Genomic DNA, 23,940 nt, shown 5'->3' with positions numbered 1-23,940 from the left:
AAATAACAATCCTTCATTTACAACTAGCTTTAATCATGTTAATCGTTATTTTACAGCTAGAAAAAAACAAATACATTATACATCAGTCTATGTACATTGTAACCATCATATATTTTTAAGCTGCATTTTGTTTTTTTATTATTGTGTTTACTTATGTGTCTGTAGGGGGCTGCTATCATAAGAAAAGTACATGCATTTGTACAAGTGAAAATTAAGTGACCCAGGGATGGAGGACAGAGGTGTCATTGCACCATATTACAGAACTATGCAGTAGAAGATTTTGTTATATTGGAATTTAAGCCATGTTATGTCATTTATTAATAAAAATGATAAAACAAAGCATTCGTGTTTAATCTACTAACCAGCTGTAAACACAATAAGTTCTTCTACATTTGAAACTTTTAAATAAAAACATATGACGTGGTCCAGTTTTACAGTCTCCACTCAGATACACACACATTTATTCTTAGCTAAGCATTCCTAGCAACAGCAATCTGCACGTCTGAGGACAACATAAAGATAGTTCAGTTTGATTTCCAAACCTACGTGACTGAATAAGCACAAAGTTTAACATTTCTCTGAGTCCAAGTTACAACACTGGAGTTTGAAAACAACCCTTCTCCGGGCCTTACAACAGACCCATTCAGAAACAGGAATGTTCCATTATATGAAGTATCGTTCCCAGAGGAAGCGAATAAAAACTGGACTGTATTAAATGCCTTGACCAGACGGCGTGATGCGCTCCTGAACCACCAGGTGGAGAAGATGGTTCTGCTCAGCTGTCAGAAACGGCCTGCAAGGGGAAAACCGCATAAAGCATGTGATCAATATGGAAAATTAAGAATGAGAAGCAGTAAAAGATATTTTCTCACATGATGGAAATTAACATTTGTAAATGCTTACCATAGCTCAGTCTGAAGAGACTTTAGAGACTCTGTGTCTTTCTCCTGACACGCCATCTGCAAAACAGATCTGCTGTTATTCACTGCACTAATAAAAACATAACTGCAGATTCAGAGGACCCTGACGAGGCCTCTGACTTGTTAATATTTATTCTCTGTTACCGGCCATTCATTCCCAAAGACAGAGCGTGCTCCTTCGAGAAGAATCTTTCTCTACATTACACATGATTATTTTTTATTAACTTTTTTATTTATACAGTTATTTTTAAAAACAAAAACAAAGAAAAGAAAAAAGGATGGCCTCTGTCAATTCTTATGTGTCACATATCAGGACAATAAAAAAAATTATTTGGTCCATAGTAGGTCTTAAAATTAGGTAAAGACATCCTGAGACATTGCATCATTATTTAACAAAACAGCTAAAAAAAAAACCAAAAAACAAAAAACAGAAGCAGTGTGTGAAAAACATCAACTCAAGATTCAGTAAATTGTAGAACAACCTTAGTGGTGAGGTATGTGTCCTTTGTTTATGCACAGCTCTCTTAAGTTTGTGGTCTAAACTTTGGGCCTTGTTTCTTTTCTTTTTCAGCCATTCTCTGTTTGAGATTTGCTGCTGTGCTTGGGGTCCAAAGGACACTGTTCCAGAAGTGTTGTAGTTTATTCAGATGCAACTTTGCAAACCCAAGTCATGCTTCCATGTTCTGAAAGCAGAGGGTTTATCGTATGCTTTAACTGTATGGTCATGCAATTTAACATGTAACCTGCTAACTGAGCCTATGAGATGCAGCTCTTGGGTTCTTTGCAGTTTCTCTGACCACTGGATAATCTAATCTTGGGATTAATTTGCTGGGACGTCCACTCCTGGGAAGACTGACAGCTATCTTGAATGTTTTCCACTTGTGACTGTCTCACTGCAGAATGATGGACCTCAAATTGTTTGGAATAAGCTTTATAACCCTGCCTAGATTGAAGGGCAGCGACAGCTGCTTCTCTCACATCATTGCTGATGTCTTCCACATTGGCACTGTGATTATGAATGCTGCAGGCCAACAAACTGCCAAAACGTCTGTGCATTTGATTAGCAGCACCTGGTTGCTTCTTACTCTCTTAATACCTACAGAAGAACTAAAGGTGTTTTTCACACAGTGCTTCTATATTTTGGCTTCTCTGTAAAAATACCGACATGATGTAATGTGTCATGTGTTGCTTCTTTTTACTGTGACTGGAAAAAAAATGAATATTTTTAGTGTAAGAGGGGAAAATTCTGAGGCAGAAAACATACACAAAGCTGGCAAACTGCAAATGCTGAAGCAAAAACAAACAAACAAACAAACAAACAAACAAAAAGAATCACTTCACTGCCAAAGGAAAAAAAACAAAACAAACTTCAACACACATAATACATCACTGTCATATGAAGGGCGTGAAGACCATTATTTTTCCTGTACGAGACAGGAAGACTCAGACCGTGTTATCATGAAACTCACCACTACGGACTGCAGGAGCAGGAAAACATTCTCAGGCAGGAAGGTCACTGAAACAGAAGACAAAAAACAACATTTACACAACTTCAATAAGTGCGCAGGATTAATGACACATTATTATACTCAAGTAGTCGAGTGCTGAGGTGAATTTACATTGGCTGTGAGGATCAAAGGACTCCCACGCGTATCTCTCCAGGGTCTGGGCGTGTTCTGGTAACAACTTCTGAGGTGGAGGCTGCACCAAAAAACCCCAAACAAAACCACAACAACGTGGGACCATTTAAGTTCTGCTGCACCAACAATCCTGAATTTTTCAAGATGCACAGTAATTACTGTAAGATGCTGGATAAATAATTAACATTGTCATTAAGTGTAATTGCATTGTTACTGTGGTGGTTTAAAACAGCTTTAAAAAACTATCCTGCTTTCTAACAGTTCACTGATTGGCCAGCGGAGGGCTGTTTGACACTCAAGTACAGGTGAGTGTTTATGCTGCTGAATGTATGCGGTTAAAATAAAGAAATAAAACTCTATGCAATGCACACAACAGGTGCTTTCATTATGCTAATGTGTCTCCTCAGCTCTCTCACTCGAGTCTCAGCTCCTCGCTGCGAGAATTAAGTGTGAGAGGCAGTGAAGAGACGTGAAACCGGAGGGTCCGAAGCTGCCAAATGAGAAATGCATTAATAGCCTCACATCACGTCAAACTGTGTGTCGCAAGTGGAGATGCAGTACTTGTGTCAGGATACATTAGGACCAGCTTTTTCTCACTCTGTGCCTCCTCTCTCCTTGCAGTGCATTTAAAGTACACTATATTTCCAACTGTGTACTGTGATAAGATGCCACCTGTGCAACAAGTCCAGTTGTGAAATTTCCTCACTACTAAATATTCCACAGTCAGCTGTTAGTGGTGTTATAATGACGTGGAAGTGATTGGGAATGACAGCAACTCAGTCATGAAGTGGCAGAGCACGTAAAATCACAGAGTGGGGTCAGTGGATGTTGAGACGCACAATGCAAAGAGTTCTCCAACTTTCTGCAGAGTCAACTGCTACAGACCTTCGAACCTCATGTTGCCCCTCGAACTCAGCCCCTCAGTTCCAGTGAAAGAAACTTAATGCTTCAGCATAACACGATATTTCAGACAATTTCATATTCCCAACTTTGTAGAAATAGTCTGTCAATGGTACCTTCCTGTTTCAAAAAGACTGCACACGAGTGCAGAAATCAAGGTCCATAAAGACAAGGATGAGCGAATTTGGTGTGAAGAATTTAACTGGCCTGCCCAGAGTCCTGACCTCAACCTGACAGGAAACCTTTTGGATGAATTAGAGTGGAGACTGCGAGCCGGGCATTTTCACCCAACATCCGTGACTGACCTCACAAATGTGCTTCTGGAAGACTGGTCAAAAATTCCCATAAACAAACTCCTAAACCTTGTGGAATGAATTCCCAGAAAGGTTGAAGCTGTTATAGCTACAAAGGGTGGGTCGACATTATATTAAACACTATGGATTAAGAATGGGACATCACTCAAGTTCATATGAGTGAGAAGGCAGCTGCACGAATACTTTTGGCAATATAGTATATTTGAAGAGTGAATTTAAAGGTATTTATTGCAACTACCTATAAATAAAAACTTGTTAAAGTGCATATTTACATAAATTTAAACAAATGGCCTGAATCATACCTTCAAAAACAACACTGAACATGACTTTGCACTCAAGTCTGCAGTGAGAGAGGTTGTTTTAATTATCAGCAAAACCGATGAGCTTACCTCAAGCAACATGAGCAGAAGCACCCTGGATATCTCACATTTTGCCACAATGTCCAAAAAGGCACCTTTGTTGCCAAGAAAGTAAAATTAAAGATGAGAAATTAAGACATTTTTCCTCTTAATGCAAGTAACATGAAAAATCTGCACAGCGGCGAAAAAAAGACAACCATGAGGGAATGCTGCTCTTAATTATCCCAGTTTTCAAGTTGAATTGTGTTAATCAATTTAAGATAGTGGATACAGCTTTAGTTAAGAAAACAAACTGCTAAGGCTGTAATAACACCCCATCTTTACAAAACTCTGCTAATATCATTTTTATCAGATGCTCACCAACAGGGGTGATGGAGCCTGGTAGCTGCAGTCCTTTCTCCTGACAGATCAGCTGCATCTCTGTGAACACTGACAAAGCACCGTCATAATCACCTGGAAAAGAAAAAAGAAAATCATGAAAACACAAGTAATACAAACTCACAAACACAAAAGTCACATCAGATCCTGTTTGCACAGCAAACAAACTGCAGCTACTCAATCAGAACCGACAGAACTCACGGGTGAGGATTTTACACGTGGCCATTTCTCCCATCGACAGCAAAGCTTCGATGGGTGTTTGCGTCTGTAACTCTGCAGCCCTCTGATAATGAACAATAGCCTCTCCTGGTCTGTTCATCTCCTATTGAGGAAGACAGGAGAGTAACGATGAATTATTTTTTCCATCATTTGCTTAAAAAAAAAAAACAAAAAAAAAACAATTCTGGGTCATTTATCCTGAGAGACAGCAGCTTTACCTTGAGCGCGTTGCCAAGTTCCAAACACAGGCTGGCTGCCATCACAGGCTGGTTCATCTCAATATACACCTGCAATTCATTTGTACATCAGAATTCAGTCACTATACAAGAATGTACTCCACAATCTTTTCTCCAGACCCCGATCTAATGAAATATTCCATGGTGAATCTGCTTTATTTGCTGATTTCTTCTGGAGTGCATTTACTGCATCAAACATTAAAAATCTATTTGAAAACTAGAGCTGATCATACCTTAGTGGCGAAGCTGTAGCAGTTGAGTGCAGCCTGGAGGTGTTCATCAAAGCCTGGAGCCTGCAGTGCCCTGTTCTCCTTCTCAGATGAGAGGAAGAGGCGAGCAGCGTCAGTTAATGCCAATGCCTCTCCAGGAGCATTAAAGAGAGTCTGCTCACACCTGCAGTCAAGACATCGAGGATGTATAACAACAGCCGATAGGTCACTGTCATGAGCAGAGATGGGCAGTAACGCGTAACCCGTTACTGTAATCTGATTACTTTTTTCAAGTAACGAGTAAAGTAAGGGATTACTATTGCAAAAACGGTAATTAGATTACCGTTACTTTCCTGTAGGAACGCTGCGTTACTGCGTTACTAAAACCGTGATTTTTTTGCGAGAATGTCTCATGACAGTGACGTAAGCGAGTGCAACGTTCGTGACAACAGCTGTGTGCAGATAATATATCGAGTGCGGGAGAGAGTATGAGCGTGCAGCGTTTAAAGCGTGGAAGTACTGACCTTATTTTGAGTTTGATTCCATAAAAAGTGACAAAAACATTAGTGTCCGTTGTGCGTGGGAAGAAAACTTCTTTTTACAGCGAAAAAAACCCCTAAACAAGCACCGAGTGCGCTACCACGTAATGGGAAATTCACAGAGAAGCTGCCGTATCCTTCCACTGACCGCTGCGGCACACCTGCACCAGAGCACACCTCCGTCTACCCTACTCCTGCTTTACAGGTGAAAATAGAGCAACAGGACCGCTGAGTCTTTGATTTTATTTATTTTCTGCTGTGTTTTACTTGCATCTATTTGAAAGACTGAGTGTAAACACAAAAAAAATATTTTATTTTATGTGCTGGAATGTGCAGAAAATAGGTTTAAATGTTAAACTAATTTCTTCAAGTCAGAGAATGGTGCATATAATTTAATTTTTGCTTGATGCATAAAGTTAAAAGATTAAAACTGATAAAACAAGTAAAAAAAAAAAGAGACTTTTCCATTTGATTACATTTTGTATGATGGATTATGCAGAAAAAGTAGAATTGGGCTGAAAGATCTATCGCTTTATCACCTATTCAGGTTGTAAATCGTGTTTTTAAAAAGTAACTAAGTAACTAAGTAATTAATTACTTTTGAAAATAAGTAATCAGTAAAGTAACGGGATTACTTTTTTGGGGAAGTAATCAGTAATTAGTTACTGATTACTTTTTTCAAGTAACTTGACCAACACTGGTCATGACTATGAATGTTACGCTCTCCCTGTGGGCCAATTAAGACTACTGCTGACCACTGAGGACTCATCACTCCACTGACTGTACCTTTATGTAACAACCTCACATGCTGTTTCTTTGTTTTTTTAAACAAGAAAAGGTAGTGATCTGCTCTAAATATTTTAAGCTAAAAATATAATATTAGATTTATAGACGTTAAAAAACTGATAACAAACATGCGTGCCATTTGAAAGCTAAATAAGCTAATTATGACATAAATATAATAATAAAAGTGTGGGTTTTTTTTAAATCTAATTGTCCTCATGAGGACATGCTACTTATACTTTTGTCAAAAATTTCATCATTTGTGTCTGAAAAAAATGATAGCGGATGTAGGAAAAATAACTAAAATTTACTTATTACACGGCAGCGTTATGTGGTGAAACCACAATGAGTAACAGCATTATTTTCAAGCTTCAAGTCAGCCCCCTCTTAAAGTCTTTTATGCTTGGTTCTACACTTGAATCTTTTATGACCTGAATGTAGGACAAGCGTGTGAATATTTGATCAATAAACCTGCGTGTGATCCTTGAGCATTTCACCCCAAAATAATGATGATGAGCAAGTTTCTGCAGTTTCCTGGCAGAGATCCCAGAAATTTTGGAAACAAGCATGAAGGATTTACTCACAGTCTTCTACAAGAAGTGAAATCAAGCGCCTCATTACTGAGTGGAGTGGCTCAGCTCACGAGGCAGAGCAGGTCATCTGCTAATCAGAAGGGTTGGTGGTTCGATCCCTGGCTGCTCCAATCTGCATGCCAAATATCCTTGCGCAAGATACCAACCCAAGAGAGTCTCACCCATCAGAATATGAATGTGTGTAAATGTTAGGCAGAAAGCACTTAAAGAAAGAGGATAGAATAAAAGTGCTTGTGTGGGTGAATGAGGGAAGTTGTGTAAAGCACTTTAAGTGCTCAGCTAGACTAGAAAAGTGCTATACAAGAACCAGTCCATTTACCGACCTCCATAGACAAAATCAAGCTATGAACAATATCACTTTGCTATATACAGTCTCACACACACACACAAAAGTGTGTGTCTGTGTTAAGGCAAGAAGTCTGTGTTACTGTATTTGAAATCTATGCATTTTTACCGGTTTGTGCATGGACTGCACAAGTCTCTGGATCTGTTATTGAGGAACTGCTCTCCATTCCTGGGTGAGTGCAGTCTGCAGCTGTGCAGTGCACACTGCTTGTTGACTCAGCATGTTCCAGGCATGTTAGATAGGAAACATATCAGGGTTAATGCTGGCCAAGGAAGTCTCAGGATACACCACTGATCTAGAAAGCCCTGCACTACTCTGGCACTGGAGGAGCAGCATTATCCAACTGAAACAACTGCTAGATGGGTGCTGCCACATGAATGGCACAAGTACAGGTGAGAGGACCTCATCACAGTGCCTCTGTTTACTCAGATGCCAAAAGTCCAGATTTGGTGAGATGACCACCTGCTGGAGGTGCCATAGTGGTCAGGCACAATATGTGCCATGGAGTGGTTAAGGGCTGGCACTAGGGATGTTCCTGGCGACTAATAATTTCTTAGTCGACTAAGAAATGACTAGTGTACAACTAGGAAGCTGTATAGTTAAACTTGGGAATTGTTTAATGTCAAAAACTCTCTAAACGAAGGAACAGCCTCAGCTGGTTCCTGTTGATGTAGAGGAGCAGCAGCTCTATCTGAATCCCTCCTGAATGGATGAACTCCTCACCCTATCGCTAAGGAAAAGCTCATCCTACTTTCAGAGCAAGCTTTTTTTTTTTCACCACTTGTATCTGCGAGCTCAGTTTTTGGCCTTAAAAAAAACAAAAAAACCTAGCAATAATGGTGTTAACATAAAGATCAAGCTGAGATTTATAGCATTTCTCACCAATGACACACCATCTGGTGGCAGATAGCTGCATAGCATTAGGACGCAACAATTTACCAGAATTGGTTATCAATTAAAATGCAAAACAATTAGATTAAACGACTAGTACATCTTGTACAAACTAGTGACAATAGCAACAAGCCAGCTAGTTACACAAATTCCCTAGTTGGGACTCTGGTTGTCCAGTCCTTAGCTGTTGAGGCTGGCTAGCTGCTATTCCTGTTGCTCTATGTATGCAGGACAAACGCTGCTGTTCTACACGGTTCTGCAAGAGCATTTTTCTTGTTAGAAGGGAGTTTTTCCTTCCCACCATTGCAAAGTGCTTGCTCATGGTGGGTTGCTTAATTGTTGGGGTTTTTCTCCAGATTATTGTGAGGTCTTTACTTGTGTGAGGTGCTTTTACACCGTAAGGTGCCTGTTGCTGTGCTTTGGCACAATTCAGTTAAATTGAATACGGATCCACTCACCGAGCCATGGCCAGGTTACAGAAGGCAGCATACTGAAGGCAGTCCTGCTGCTTCAGCTCCTTTGCCAGCTGACCTGAAAGCACAGGTAAAGACAAGCCTGGTGACATTTATTCAGCCTCTATCATTTAACAGCACAGGAGAGTCGCTGACTCTTCTGTGCGGCAGTATAGGCTGGATCACAGCATTTACATGGATGGACTAATGTGGCACTCACCAAATTGCTCACTTGCCTCCGCCACATTGGGCTTCCGAAGAAAACGTCTACAAAAGAAAACAAAGCATTTTCACATTTTAAAACATCTTAGATAGCCAACTGTGATACACGCCAGCTAGATAAACATAGAATATCAGTACTGTGGCAAACTACCGGCTAGTTATGGGTTAATAATAATAATAATAATAATAATAATAATAATAATAATAATAATAATAATAATGGATTGCATTTATATAGCGCTTTTCGGGGCCCTCAAAGCGCTTTACAATTAGCTGTCAAACAGCACCAACAACTCATCGCTTATTTTTCGATGAACCTGGGCTAAATATCTCAAAATGACCAAATATTTCACTACAAAACGAGCAAATGGCTAACAGTAACACTAGCTTAGCCTATTAGCACTAGCTGAAAGCCGTTACCTCGCATTCAGTCTAAATAACATTTAGCTATTCCCGATATTCGTCCGTCTTTCTTCTTAAACAAAGCCATTTCAAAGCCTTACTTTTTCAGTTTATTTGACACAGCTCGGTATCTCGCTAGAAAATCGCCCTCCGCAGCCATGATCAATGCAGGCAAACAAACCACACCAGGAAGTCCAAGTGACAGCAGCCTCAACTCACGATTTCATTGGTCGGCGTCGGCAATTGCGTGACGCATGACGTAAAGGACATGCCCAAATGAGTAGAAAGGCCACAGCACCGGACAGAAGCAGGTGACAAGAGACACATTTATTGAAAATCAGCTACCTGTTACCTACAGTTTCTAAGGTGAGAAGAAGACATCAAACACTAGACTCCACTTGGAAAAAAAGTGGAGATACATCTGGCCCTTCAGTTGATCCATCTACTGTTCACTGAAGCCTCATCAGAAATGGTTTCAGTGGAAGGTGGCTGTTAAACAGCATTGTTAATGAATGGAAAAGGGGAGAAAAGGCTCTGGTGTGCAAAATTAAACAAGAACTGGACTGAAAATCAGTGGCCACAGGTCTTATGGAGTGATGAATCCAAATTGGAAATTTTTGGTTCAAATCATCATCAGTACAGAGGAGCTTAGGAGAGAGGTACAACAGAGAGTATGTGCAGCCATGTGTATAACACGGCGGAGGCTCTGTCATGGTTTGGGGCTGCCGTTCAACTGGGGGTCAAAAATGAATGAAACTATAAACACAGGATTTTGATCTTTCACGCAAAACCATTTGGCATCTGATTGTTAGCTACTCCATTTTTGAGCATGAAAGTGATCCCAAACTAACTGAACTAAAGGAAAACCAGCAATAATAATATTTTAAAAAAACAACAACAACACACACACGCACACACACTGTCAGTTATGGAATTGATCTCCCCAGAGACCAGACTTTATTCCCACACCAACATTATTGAAGCAGTGTGGAATCATTTTAACAGAAAATGGAGCAAACCCAGTCAACATCCAAAGAAGAGCATTGAACATCCATCAAGATGCCTGGAGAACTATTCCTAAAGACTACTTAAAGAAATGACAAGAAAGTTGTGCAAGAAATTTCAGGCTTTGGTGGAAAATAAAGGTGCTCATACTGAATACTCACTTTTAAGCTCATTAGAACTGTTCAAACTCTCTTTTTGCCTTGGCTGTTTGAATAAATTGGTGCACAAAATCTAAAGAAATGAGGTGTAGCTAAAGACTTTTACATAGTACAGTCGTAGTATTTAGTGAAAACCTTTAGTACTTTTGATACACTGTGCTCATTCTGATGGGAATGCTTCTGTTCATTTACATTTTTTACACACTTTTAGAAATAATTGTGTTGTACCAAACTACTTTTACTTTTTGCATTTGTGGTTTTTTTTATTTTATTGAAAGATGATTCTCTCAGTGTCGCTGACACAGATGAGATTAAAGTAGAAAAGCACTGGATTATGATCCCACAATCACGAGTTGATCTAAAAGTTCTCATAAACAGACTCAAAAACACCTTCATCCTTGTCTTTTGTCTTTTGCGCTGCCTGTGGAGGTAAAATGAAAGGCAGGTCAACATTTACATGTTTTATTTTGACACCACGTTATTTTGAAAAGACACTCAAAGTTCGCTGACCTTTTTGGGGGGTTCCGTTTTCTTGGGTTTGGCTTTGTCTTGGTCATTCTCTCTGCTGGCAGGTGAGCTGTCCAGTACATCATAAATAGACCTGGGACGAGGCTCTAGACTCTGAAAGAGATCTTCATGTCAGTGTCCAAATAAATGTTGGAAATGACCACATGAATGTAAGGAAGTTCAGGTGAAAGACACTGATGAGGAGAGAGGTGCTCACGGCATAGTAGGACTGAGCTGCTGTTGTATCCAAGCTATCGTCCTCCTTCTTTGTCACCTTCTTCTCTTCTTTGCTTTGCTTTTGTTTTTTCTCACCAGCTCCATGTTTCTCAGTCTAAAGATGGAGTTGGATTCATCAAAAAAATAAAAATAAAAATCACAGGTGTGCAACATACAAACGAGTAAAACACGAGGCTTTCTTCACAGCTGCTCCCTTTCTAGTTTTTTGTCTTGTGTTTGTATTCAGAGTTTATGGCGCTAACTTCATTTTCGCATTCAATGCGCTTGCTGTATAAGCGCTCAAGTCCACAGGGACTATAAAAGAAGCACAGCCACTGATAAGATGAAGAAATTGAGCATGTTGCAAATCAGAGTATTAGGTTTTCTTTGGCTCAAATCAGTGTGTAAATGATTATAATTCAGTAGTTCAGTAACAGCAGTCCCAGTGCAGTTTATGAGGCAATAAAGACATGACAAAACTGGTGGCATGTGACTATTTCCATTAGTCTGATTTGGGTTTTGTGGTTGAGACTGAGATGACACTGCCTGATGTTGGACAGCTGTTTGTTATTGGCAGTATAATTGTTCACACTTATTAAACTTAAGTATAATCAGGATTAAATCATATAATCAGTTTCAGATGAAAATTCCCACTGGGGCATTTTAAATTCCAACTTGTAACTTAATCTAGAGAGTATGCCTCGGGTTGTGTGATTACTCATGCGAATAATAGTGGGTCAGTGACCCTCAGGACCACATCCAAAGGGGACAACCATCCCACTGCGGTTAAATACCTTTGTTTGTAGAACTGAGCAAGCCTCTTGGATCAAGTACTTGTCAGTCTATTCTGGAAAACTGGATACAGTTAAGACTTTGTCAATATATCCCTCATTAAACTGTGACACAACTCTGGTGTGTTGTAACCTGCTGTTTCTTAACTATTGCCTGCTTAACAGCAGAATCAGTCTTACCCAATGTCCTCTGAAGACATACACTGAGCCGAGCACACTGAAGATCAACAGCACACCCGTGAAAACGGCCATGATGATGAACCCTGTGTTAACAGGTTCCTCGTAGCCTTCATCTGGAAAAACCACAAAGACAAAAAATAAATACATTAAAAAAAGTTATGTCACCCTGTGGTGGACTTCATCACAACTGGATAACATGCAGATCAAATGGCCTTTGGTGTCTGTTCTGGCTAATTTCTCAAGACGTACAGGGGTTTCCAAAAGAAGTTTCGGGACCCTTCAAAGGGTCGGAAGATAGATTTCAGGGATAGCAAAGCTACTGGAAGGATAAGAGACAAAAAATGATGTTTTATTACACAGAATGCTGTTTATTTATTCTTTTCTTTATGAACTAAGCAATACTTTTTCATCCGTACGCATGCCCTTTAAGAGCCAGTGGAAAATAGCAAACTGTATATGATCCCCCTTTGTGGGACTGTAACAAAGGGGGATCTGTTTCAAGCCTATTCTTAATTAATTCACCTTAAGGCTGTGTTACAACTGCAACCACTGTGTACATTGGCGTACCCCCGCCCTTATGTTGCTTGTCTGTGTTTCATGGTGTATAGTGTGATAATATCTGTGCTGTTTATGTGCTATGGAGTTTTTTGTGCTTTCTCCTCATGATGACTCACCATGGGCAGAAACCTTTTTTTTCTCCTGACCTTGCCCCTATATGTTACATATTTCACTGCCTACCCCTTCTTTTATTTGCTGCCTAGCCTGACCTGTCTCCACAATGTAAGTTTGTATATTGTATGTATTGTCTGTATGGTCATCTAGGTCTGTCATCTCAGCTGCAGGCAACTGACAAATAAAGCTTATCCTAATTTTGATTATTGCTTGTATTTGTAAAGGATGCAACTATAAAAACGTCTTATTTTTAGTGTTGTTCAATAGCAGCAAGGTATCATCGTAGTTCAGCCACTGACCCCACCAACCTCCTCGACACTAATAATATGTATCAAAGCAGCCCTGAAAAATCTGAAAAAATGCAGTGAATCTGTTTCTTAAGGCAGGTCTTCCTTAGTTAGAATACTTTACTGCTGAGTAACTGTGATAAAGATGTCTTACAGTTGGAGCTTTCATCTTCATTTTCTTTCTTTTGGACTAACCTTTCACTCGAAGAAACCAATCCACCTTCACCGTTTGATACTGGCAGGAGTAAAGTCCTGAAAGCTTCAGGTTTTTCAGCTCCAGATGCCAGGAAAATCTTTCCTGTTTGGTATCCATTGTAGGGATGGTATTATTGTATATTGCTTTGTTTTTTGGATCAAAGCATGTCAAGCAGCCATCTTCCGTTTGGTTTACTGCTTTGATCAAATTGCATGTAATGTTGAGATTTTCACCTCTAAAGGCCACAAAGACTTTGCGCTCCAGACTGATACCTGTGAAAAGACATGTTAGAGGTTCACATTAGGGCTGAAATGACTCAGCGCTGGACACGAAATAAATTTGCTGCAGTTCATTTATTCTCCGATCTATTTCTAGACTACAGGGTTAGTCGCACACGTAAGCAACAGAAAACACTCATCCCAGTCAAATAAATATCAGTCACAACACAAATGTGGTGGCTCACTTGATGAATCCATTGCTGAACAGACAGTGAGAAGGAAAAATGCAGGTATCCATGTCAACTTGAAGAAAAGGGTCCAAAACGGCTGAGATTCCATGGTGTGATTGGGTAGTTTGATAAAGGTGTCTGTATTCCTTTTCGATGACAATGTTTTGTGACTCTATAGACTGTTGAAGTTCCTCTTTCTGCCAAAAAACACTTCCCCAAAATGTTTGATGGACACTGACGCACTCTAAAGGGAACAAGCAAAAACAGCATTTTACATGTTAGTCTAGGACATGGCAGACAATATTAAAGTCTAAAAACACTAAAGGTTAAAGACTTTTCACAGGCAACTCTAAAAGTTTTTGTTTTGTCCAAAGAAAGACTTCTCCTGGTTGCAGTTTGCTGTTACGTCAGCGTCTGGATGGGAAGAAAACTGCAGTTTTGGCTTTCGTCCACAGTGAGACAGTGTTGGCGAAGTAACAGAGTGAGCCACGAGTGCGCACCTCGTCATGTGGTTTTCAGACGACAGCAGAAAGAGAAGACTCGAGCAGGGAGCGGAAATAAGTGTGTGTGTGTGTGTGTTTGTGTGTGTGTGCATGGCTGGAATTTAGCTGAAGGTGACAAATTGCCTTTTGTTAATGTGAACCAGCTGTCGCGGGTTGTGTGACTTCTTCACGGCAGTAACTCTCTGCTGATTCGCTCTCTCTGAAGCTGCCAGTTGAGATGTGCAGATGTTAAAGTGTGGCAGTTATTGTTATTTAACTCCATTTGTCTTTTTTGTTCCTACTTTCTACTGACTTTTTCAGCGTTTCCTTTCTGGAGAGATTACCGTCCAACTCTGACCTCACCTCAGCCCACAGCATGAAAACAGACATAGAGAGGGGGAATGACATCTGGATGCCAGTCACTGAGAAATAACTCTTTCCATTCATACCCACTATAATGCGCTTCTTATCTCTCCTCCTTCCTGGGGAGTGAAGTATACAGTAAAACCACAGATAGTCAGGTTTACAGGAGCACAGCACAAAAGGGCACTTAACCTAAGAGGTCCTTTTAAATGTGACATGCAAACAAGTGCCTTACTGGAATTTTGAACCAGTTGAACTGGAGTCACTGTATTGCCTTTTTAGCTTTAATCAGTGCACTGAGAAATGAGGTTATGTGCCTTTAATATATTGGATTGGACTCCTAACATCCCCTGAGATTAAAAGTTTCCAGTGCTGAAACAAAGGTTTAATGAACTACTAGGCTTTACTGAGGAACTTTACTTAGCTGGTGTTTCCCTTTTGCTGTACATTAGCCTTCTGCTCTGTAATATTATATAAGGAAGATGTTCAAGTTTTGATTTACTGCAACTACTACTGTATTTTGTAGAGGCCATTTGAGTAAAGTGAACTTGATGTCATGTTCAAGAAACCAAGTTGAGATGATTTGCACTTTGTGAACTGGTGCATTATCCTACTGGAAGCAGGCATCAGAAGCTGGGTACACTGTGGTCATAAAGACATGGACATGATGAGCAACAACACTCAGGTAGACTGTGGTAGCCACCACTCAGATAAATGTTCTTCATACCATGACAACACCACCGGTGTGAAATGTTTACACAGGGATCCATGCTTTCATGGTGTTTCCACCAAATTCTGCCCGAACTATCTGTTTGCTGCAGCAGAAATCAACATGGAGTTTCTGAAATATGAAATAAAGTTATTTAGTTCGCTTTTCTTCCCCATTCTAATGCTCAGTGTGAACTTCAGCAGGCTCTTCTGATCATGTCTAAAAACCTTAATGGGTGATTAAACAACAATTATAAGTCCTTATTTACTTGTTAATGTTAAATCATTTGAATCTTTATCTCAAAGCTTTAAGGGAAAATTATTTATGAGCACAGTATTAGTAAACGTATTGGAGTATATTTTATGCTTATACTTTATGCTCGCTTTAAATGGATTTATCTGTAGTTAACGTTGCGTGTTACAGAACTTGAATACTTTCCTGCACTTAATCAGATTACATAGAGGAGGTCAAAATGACTTCAGTTTAACTTACTGCAACATTTTCCACAATTATTTTTCATTTGTGTTTTTAGCATGCAGATAACAGCTTCTATTTCTTCACAATATACATATTTTATTATTATGATTCTAAGAGGATTTTAGAGACGCTGGAGGATGAACATCAAACAAATTACAGAGAAAATATTCTTTAACATATTAAATAAAGAAAACAAACTAAGGCATGTTATGTATATATTGTTAGTTGGTTTAACCTCTAAAAATGCATTATATTTTGTATATTTATTCTTAATTTACAGAGTAAGTGGGTCTACAATAAAGTGTAGAGTAAACGTGCAGGTTTTCTATTAAAGTTTACTAGAAAAGTAAAAGATGTTTCTCTTGTTTCTCTGTTTCTGGCATAAATACTAGCAGCAGTTGCTTCTTATAGTTGAATATCGCTGTGTGGAGGACAGAAGGTGTTAAACGGTCAGATAAAAAGGATTTGTAACATTTTTAAGGAGACCACGGTGCAGAGATGTGATCCTCCAGCAGAGTGAGATTACAGTCTCAAATATACATATACCTGTCTGTTCCACGCTGAAGATGAGACAGGAGTACGGGGTAAATCACATCTCAGAGAAGAGGATGTGCCACACATCTGGCAGCAGCTGGATTGCAGAATTTGTCTGCATGTGATATGCATGAGAGGGAGAGAGAGAGTTGGAGGTGGGCGTGTGTTGGGGTCTAAAAGCTAGCACAGCTCCCAAACCCTAAACTTGTTTTAAAAAGAGCTCTGTACCGGACCTGCTGCACACTCTTCTCTTAATTATCCCAAAGCTGGGAGAAGAGGGTGGAGAGAGCGTCGGAGAAAACAGGAGAGAAGGGAGAAGAAGTAAGTAGAGGGACCGTGGCAGCGACAGGGTGGAGAGGCGAGAGGAGCAGAGACATCTGGTATTCAAACTGCATGGGAGAGGGAGAAGGACTTCCTGCTGAGTCTTAAAAGCATCATCATCATTTCAAGTCGTGAGTATCGGCTCATTTGCTCATTTTTCCGAAACAGCTCCCAGCTTGTGATACTTCTGCCGCTGCGGCATTAGTTTGCAAAGTTGCAAAGTGTTTTTGTTCCAGCACAGCCACAAACCATAATCATAACAGGTGACGGCTGGTTTGCGTGGTGCTGTTGTGCGGTTAATTTTCACTCCTCCTTTGATCAGCCTCCAAATTCAGACCTCCTGAGAACATTTACAATACCTCAGCAGTGAGTCATCGACTTATTACTGTCCAGTATGATTCACAGATCTGTCATATGGATGCAGTGCTGATGTTTTGCTTTTCCCTTTGCTTGGTTGGTTTTCTGGGTCGCCTGCCTTTAGCATTTCTCTTTTCTTCCCCATTAAAACTGGACTCTAAAAATCAAAAACTTGCCTTCCTTTTCTTTTTCCCAACCGAACTGCTGTTGCGCTCTCCACACACACAGAGACAGGTCCAACTGGAAAAAGCCTGTTTTCTTCATCCCTTCAGTTCGACAGGGAACAAGATTTTTTTGGTTCGCATCCTGCCCCATTATCAAGTAGCTGTGTTGTCATCAGTGGGGTTTTATTGGAGGGAAAGCAGAGACGTACAAGTGTTTTTACACGTCTTCTTTTTCCCTCTGTGGATCCTGGATCTGCCACAGTGACTGGGAGTATTACACGAGTCTCCAACTTTCTAACCCCACCAGTGATCTTTTTAACCATTTACCCAGTTATGAAAAATAAGGTGCTGTTGGACTCACCGGATCAAGCTGTGGTCGAAACATCCATAGTTTGATTTTAAGAAAAAGGCTGGAGATAAAGCTGCCAGACAAGAAGTGAAGTCACATTGCATTTATGCTTTGAGCTATCAGTCATACTCACAAACATTTTTGTGTTTTTTGGTAATAAAGTACCAGGTTCTAAGGCTTTTTGGTAAACTCTATACCAGGGATGTCAAACAGGAGGCCCCAGGCCAAAATTGGCCTGGGAAAGTCTCCAAGCTGGTCCACTAGAAAGCTTTGGAATATATGAAGAAAGGCATAATTTTGGACTGTATTTTATATTATACAGCTTTTCCTACTGATAAAGACCTTCCCCACCACGATTCATACTCTAACAAAGGAATGAAGTAATAGATAAACAATCAAATGACAGAATTGTTCCTGTTTTTTCACTATGGCCTATAGTAATTTATTTATTTATTCATTTATTTGTATATTTATTTATTATTTGTTTTTTCATTAGTATGCCTCCAAAGTAAAATAAATAAATAAAATAAAATAAATACATTTTAAAAAATAATTTCATATTCTGTGAATTAACATAAACATTTTGCTTCAAAATTATTATAGGAGGGTTACAGAATTCAGACAGTTACTTTTTTCATAATTATACACATTTATTTCTTACAGTTTAAGTGAAAGATGTATTTTATTTACTGAGACAGTAACAGTTATTACTGGCACACGTGTGCCATTTGACCCAAAGACTGTATATGAAAGATGCACATAGCCACTGCAAAGTCAGCCCAGTAGCTGGCGAAGTCCCACTATAAAGCCTGAGGCTCAGTTTCAGTTTTCAGTTCAGTTTTCAGTTTTATTTGTCATATGCAAGTTAGCACAGGGTCAACATCGCAATGAAATGTATTTGACGAGCAGAAGACAGTCACTCAGCAGAACGGTACAGTAGAAAAAAGTAAAATAAAATAAAATAATAAAAAAATAAATAGAAAAATAGTAAGAGCAAAATATTAATAAGATGTAGTAAAAGAAAAAAGAGATTTTCAGTTAACTGACTATATATATATATATATATATATGTGTGTGTGTATATACAAATATATGTACACACTAGTGATTAAATAAAGAAAATCTTAAAATAGGAATGTGGGGGGGTGGGGGGGGCAGATGGGATATTGCACAGGAATGAGCAGTAGTACAAACTAAACAGTACAAAAGTTTTTGTTTTTTGTGGCAGTTGTTACAGTATTGCACTTTTTTTTAAATATAAATATCAATAAAGTGGAGTGACCAGTGCAGATTATACAGAGTACTTGTGAAGATGCAGGGTAGCTTCTGAGTGCGTCCTGTGGACTGTGTGTGTGTGTTTAAGTGTTGTGGTTGAGGTGTCGTATGGCTTGATGGTAGAAACTGTTTTTAAGTCTTGTAGTCCAAGCAGACAGACTCCTGTAACGTCTGCCAGATGGTAACAAGGAGAAGAGCTGATGTGCTGGGTGGCTGTGGTCCTGAGCTGAGCATTGTACTGTTTTTACTGTTTTCAAACAGGACAGATCATTTTACAGAGAAGCAGAGAAGCTGAACGGGGACATAATTTACCTAAAATAGCTTAGATTATGGTTAGTAAGGGCAGTTTTTAAACAAGTGGGAGTAGTCTGTTTATTATGTCAAAGATTTCTATACAAAACTATGTTTTCCAACCAGAAGAGGCGCCTCCTGCTGGCCATTAGAAAGAAGGGATGTTTAAGACACTTTTGCTTTGGTTTACTTTTTATACTCAGAAGCTACGTCTATCTTTATCAACAAATTTTCTTTGATCACTTTTCCATTTTTTAAGCAGTGATTAGTCTTAGCACGGGCAGATTCCAAGAATTTGTCCTAACTGAGACAATAAAGTAAAATACAATAAAACAAAACAGTAGCAAAGTTGCACATCGCACTGGCAAAACACACACACACAAAAAAAGGCTCGCCTTTTCACTAATTAGTGGCACATGAAGTTGCTTTGATTTCCATACATCTTTGTTGGCGATGTAAACACATTTTTTTTTCTGCTTTAAAAACAAGGAGGGGAAAAAAAAGGTTGGTTTGAAACTTAAGTTTGACACAGGCACATTTGTTCTCTTCTTCTTCATCTTTTATAAGGGGGAGCGTGTATCTGCTCGACATGGGCCCTCACTCTCTGTTGATGGCGCTGATGGTGGTTGCCACAGCAACTGGGGCCTATGCAGCCGAGGAGGAGAATGAAGTGGATTACGGGTACTGGAACTACAGAGAGGGAGGTATAAATCACAAGCCTGTGTTTGATCTGTTCTGTTTGGAGATACGGAGCCCGTAAATCACTGTGCGTTTGAAGCCGTGAGCTATGGCAGCTGAATGAAACGCAGCAATCCGAGACACTTCAGAGAAACAGTTCTTGAACAATTAAAGCACACGCTTTCTTCATTTTCATGATTCATACAGGATGTTTTGTTGTTCCATAAATTGAAGGCTGATGGTGTCACGCTTCGCTTTCAGCTGAGAGCGTGAATGTGGCCTCAGTGCGCAGTGTGACCAGAGTTTTAGATGCCTGGGGAAAACGCATCTTCAGTGAGATCAAAACTCTGCTGCACTCACAGCCCAGCACGCTGCTGCCCGACTACTCCAGGTGGGCCTAACCTTTATCACCCATCATCATGATGTCTAATCAGCCTGAGGTTTGTTTACTCAGTTTCTGAGGATTAGACAAAAGAGTCGCTTTTATGTGATTAGATGACTACTGTTTAACAGTATCTGCTTTTAAGGCAAATGTTTATTTCTTCAGCATCGTTTGCTTGCAAGAAGAGTTCACTCTGTGTTTTTTTATTTTTATTGAGGCCTGTTTTAGTCAGCCTGGGAGATTTCATATTTTATTATGACCATGTGAACGCATTTCCCATTACTGCTGCCTTAGATATTTGGCCACTTTGTAGGGTACACCAATGCCCTGCTTGTTGACTGCTTGTTAATGCAAACGTCTAACTAGGCAATCAAGTCTGTGCATTTAGGGACGTAGACATGGTCGAGGTGGCCTGATAAAGTTCAAATCAAGCATCAAAATGAGGAAGAAAGGTGATTTAAGTGACTTTGAAAGCACGGTTATTGATGCCAAATGGCTGGTCTGAGTGTTTCAGAAACTGCTGATCTACTGGGATTTTTCCCCACACAGCCATCTCCAGGATTTACAGAGAATGGTCCAAAAAAGAACAAATATCCAGTGAGTAGCATTTTTCTGGATGGAAATGTCCTGTTGAGGCCAGAGATCAGAGAAGAATGGCCAGACTGCTTTGAGCTGATAGGAATGCAACAGTGGCTCAAATAAACACTCGTAACAACCAAAGTATATGCAAAAGAGCATCTTTTGAACTCAGCAGAAGACCATATCTGTCAGCTAAGAAGTTGAGGTAAAATTAAGGCTAAAATTTGCATTGCCTGAGTCTCAACTTCTGCTGTGAAATTTCAACGGCAGGATCATGACAGCATGAAAGCCTGAATCCATCCTACCTTGTATCAATGGTTTGGGGCTGTAGCTGCTGGTGGTCTAATGGTATAACTGGTATTTGGCACACTTTGGGCCCCTTAGTACCAACTGAGCATTGTTTTACACCACAGTATTGTTGCTAACCGTGTCCATCCCTTTATGACCACAGTGTACCAATCCTCTGATGCTGCTTCCAGCAGCATAACACACCATGTCATAAAGCCGACATCATATCAAACTGGTTTCTTGACACTGAGTTCATTGTGTTCAAATGGCCTCCAAAGTCACCAGATCTCAATCCAAGAAATCTGCAGCAGCTGTCTAATGCTATCATGTCAATATGGACCAGGCAATAGCAACATATGCCCAGAAAGTTTCCACCAGTGCATTATGTATATACCTACTCACCATTTTATGAACTGGATTACTTAAATTAAACTTTAGCTAAACTAAAAAAAAAAAGAGGAAGTTTTTATTCTAAAGTGAGACATGAATGAACTGCCAGAAATGCATTTTGGGAGCATCAAAAGTCACGAGAGTGTAAACCAATCCAATTTGAAGACAAACAGGAGCATTTCTTACTCTCACCTCAGCCCGTCCTTGCCTCCTTTGTCTCCTGTTAACCACACAGATTGCTTTGGTTCAAGTCTCGGACTTTGTCCACAGTCATAATTAATTTCATACAGCGCTCCATATGTGTGAGCGGTCCTCTGAAGTTAACCCTCCTCTGTTCCTCCTGCAGGGTGCGCCCTCTGTCCGAGTCTGTCAACGACCTCTTCAGGGAAGTCTCTCTGCTGCACCGACGCATCGCCGAGCTCTCTCATCGCCTAGCAACGCTGGAACCATTTCTCCGTCGCTACGGCTACCAGGGGGAGGATGGGGAGGAGGAGGAGGAGGAGGCGGAAGGCAGGCGGGCTCACAGCCTGAAAGGGAAGGTGGCGAGTCTGGCCCGGTACACCCCGAGGACCGCAGTGAGCGTGAGCCCGCCCAGAGGGAGCAGGGTGGTGAGGAGGAGGCGAGTGAGAGTCCTGAAGAATAGCGGAGTGAAGCTGGTCAAGAGTGACACATAGATGGACGGACAGAGTTGGGGGGCGGGGGCGTGCGACGGAAAGAGGGGAAAAGTTGGAGGCTTTGTTGGGTTTACCGAAACGAATTATAAATCCCTTTATAAACTGTGTAAGGTTTCTACATATGCAATATAACCTCTGATTTTTATTAGTGAGAGACTAAAATTCTTTAATAAACTGTTTTATTATCACCATTTCATTGCGGTTTTTGCCTCATCAGTTCCACTTCTCATTCTCTCTTCTTTTATTTTATGGATCACCTCAACTTGGGAAACAACCTTATACAAACCTAATTGCTGTCCCAGAAGCTCTCTGCTACTTTACCCGCTCTGTATCTAATCCGTGTAGATTGATTAGATACAGAAATAATGTGACGGGATAATCCAAAAAGCTGTCCGCTATCAAGGACGGTTGAGAGCTAAAGAAACTGATCACTAAACAAAACCAAATAAATCAGCCAACAACTTTGCACTAAATTATCTTCTTGTTGTTAGTGGCTGTTTTATGTTTATTTATGGTTCACTTTCAAAGGGCTATTTATACAAAGGTTAGAAATCATGCCTAACGAGTGGCACAACGTCTAGAAATAAAATATCCATTACATCACTTTTAAGCCACGTGATTCCTATTGTTTTTATTAAAGAGCATTCCAACCCCCCCAAACGAAGCAATACTCCCACACCACCTCCTTATTGGATTGAATATAATATATTACAGTGCGCAAAATGCAAGGATGGTGTGTGCGTAAAACAAGAAGAAGAAAGACTTGTTTCATTAGAGCAGTGATTGTCAAACCTTTCTCTGGCATGCCCCCACTTAAGGAAGTCGAAAGAAGTTCACACCCCACTTTTTTTTTTAAGTCTCTCGCACTTTAAAAAAGAGGGTCTCTATTTGATTTGACTGAAATAAAGGTGCTTATCATGATAACCAACACAGCGATAGTCTGCATGCAGACAGCACTCAAAGTCCTTGAAGTTCACAGTCGGGTGTAGCATCTAAAGGATAAGGACACATTATTTTTCCCACATATCTGTAACTAGGCATGGACAAATGATTTCAGGGAGAGCGAGGAGTTCTTATGTGAGGAGGAACAAGCAGAATAATTACATAATGATTTTATGTAAGAAATCGAACAGAAGCATGAAAATCGGGGTTTCCGTCTTTCTTCTAGACCAGAGTAACTCACCGTGAGTCCTGCCTGCAGAGGACATAATAAAAATGGAGGTTTTTAGATAATTTGGCTAAGTTTTTTTTAAATGCCCAAAACAGGAAAAAAAATACACCCTTAAAATAAGTCCACAGCGCAACTAATTTTATTCATGGAAACATTAAGTGTGCGTTACTTGATTTAATATTCAAGCCTATATTTATTACACAAATGGCCTTTGAAAGGCAGACACCTAACCGCCTAACCGCACACATAGGGCTGACGGTGAGAGGCGTGGACGTCTGCAACGCTGCAGATGAAGGCTGTTCTCCTGCTACCTGTGCGTGTCCCAACAAGGCGGATGCCCTGTTTTTGCCACAGGGTGTCAGTGCTCGTCTGCCGCCGTAATCACACGCGGCTTTACACCGATTCACGGAGGCTGATCTTCATTTATTTATTTATTTCAGCTGAAGTCCAGGAACGACCCTCGTGGGCCCAGCAGGGGGTGCCTATTATTTTCTAACATAATTATAATGTTTGTTTGCGTATGGTGATCGTGTGTGTGCGTGTCTTGAGCGCAGACAGCCAACTTTATGCCTTCATTAAAACTTTGCCAAGTG

The 23,940-nt window shown here is 40.2% G+C and overlaps 3 protein-coding genes across 4 annotated transcripts; 1 reads left to right on the top strand and 2 right to left on the bottom strand.

Moving 5' to 3' along the window:
• Positions 1 to 12: 12 nt before the first annotated feature.
• On the bottom strand, positions 13 to 9,615 carry f8a (coagulation factor VIII associated). The gene is made up of 12 exons (XM_084931141.1): positions 9,505 to 9,615; positions 9,000 to 9,046; positions 8,786 to 8,858; positions 5,200 to 5,359; positions 4,949 to 5,017; positions 4,713 to 4,833; positions 4,494 to 4,586; positions 4,164 to 4,228; positions 2,540 to 2,621; positions 2,390 to 2,436; positions 904 to 959; positions 13 to 793 (listed from the first exon to the last, which is right to left on the bottom strand). Exons 1-12 carry the CDS (start codon positions 9,561 to 9,563, stop codon positions 712 to 714), a joined length of 954 nt encoding a protein of 317 aa, XP_084787267.1. The 5' UTR covers positions 9,564 to 9,615; the 3' UTR covers positions 13 to 711.
• Positions 9,616 to 10,325: 710 nt separating this feature from the next.
• On the bottom strand, positions 10,326 to 22,025 carry nfam1 (NFAT activating protein with ITAM motif 1). Of its 2 annotated transcripts, XM_084931137.1 has the most exons (7): positions 21,695 to 22,025; positions 13,879 to 14,107; positions 13,415 to 13,687; positions 12,261 to 12,373; positions 11,291 to 11,404; positions 11,077 to 11,187; positions 10,326 to 10,987 (listed from the first exon to the last, which is right to left on the bottom strand). In XM_084931137.1, exons 2-7 carry the CDS (start codon positions 13,970 to 13,972, stop codon positions 10,925 to 10,927), a joined length of 768 nt encoding a protein of 255 aa, XP_084787263.1. In that variant the 5' UTR covers positions 13,973 to 14,107; positions 21,695 to 22,025; the 3' UTR covers positions 10,326 to 10,924. The 2 variants fall into 2 exon arrangements, with proteins under 2 accessions (XP_084787263.1, XP_084787264.1); XM_084931138.1 differs by lacking the exon at positions 21,695 to 22,025 and having other exon boundaries at positions 13,879 to 14,365.
• Positions 16,413 to 22,367, top strand: LOC146385441 (uncharacterized). The gene is made up of 4 exons (XM_084931139.1): positions 16,413 to 16,880; positions 19,753 to 19,889; positions 20,125 to 20,254; positions 21,849 to 22,367. Exons 2-4 carry the CDS (start codon positions 19,775 to 19,777, stop codon positions 22,174 to 22,176), a joined length of 573 nt encoding a protein of 190 aa, XP_084787265.1. The 5' UTR covers positions 16,413 to 16,880; positions 19,753 to 19,774; the 3' UTR covers positions 22,177 to 22,367.
• The last annotated feature ends 1,573 nt before the right edge of the window (positions 22,368 to 23,940 follow it).

This window comes from Perissodus microlepis, chromosome 6 (assembly GCF_051167445.1).
Source record: "Perissodus microlepis isolate ML-2025 ecotype Zambia chromosome 6, ASM5116744v1, whole genome shotgun sequence".
In the NCBI taxonomy this organism is placed as follows: Eukaryota; Metazoa; Chordata; class Actinopteri; order Cichliformes; family Cichlidae; genus Perissodus; species Perissodus microlepis.
This window is presented reverse-complemented; position numbering and strand designations above follow the sequence as displayed.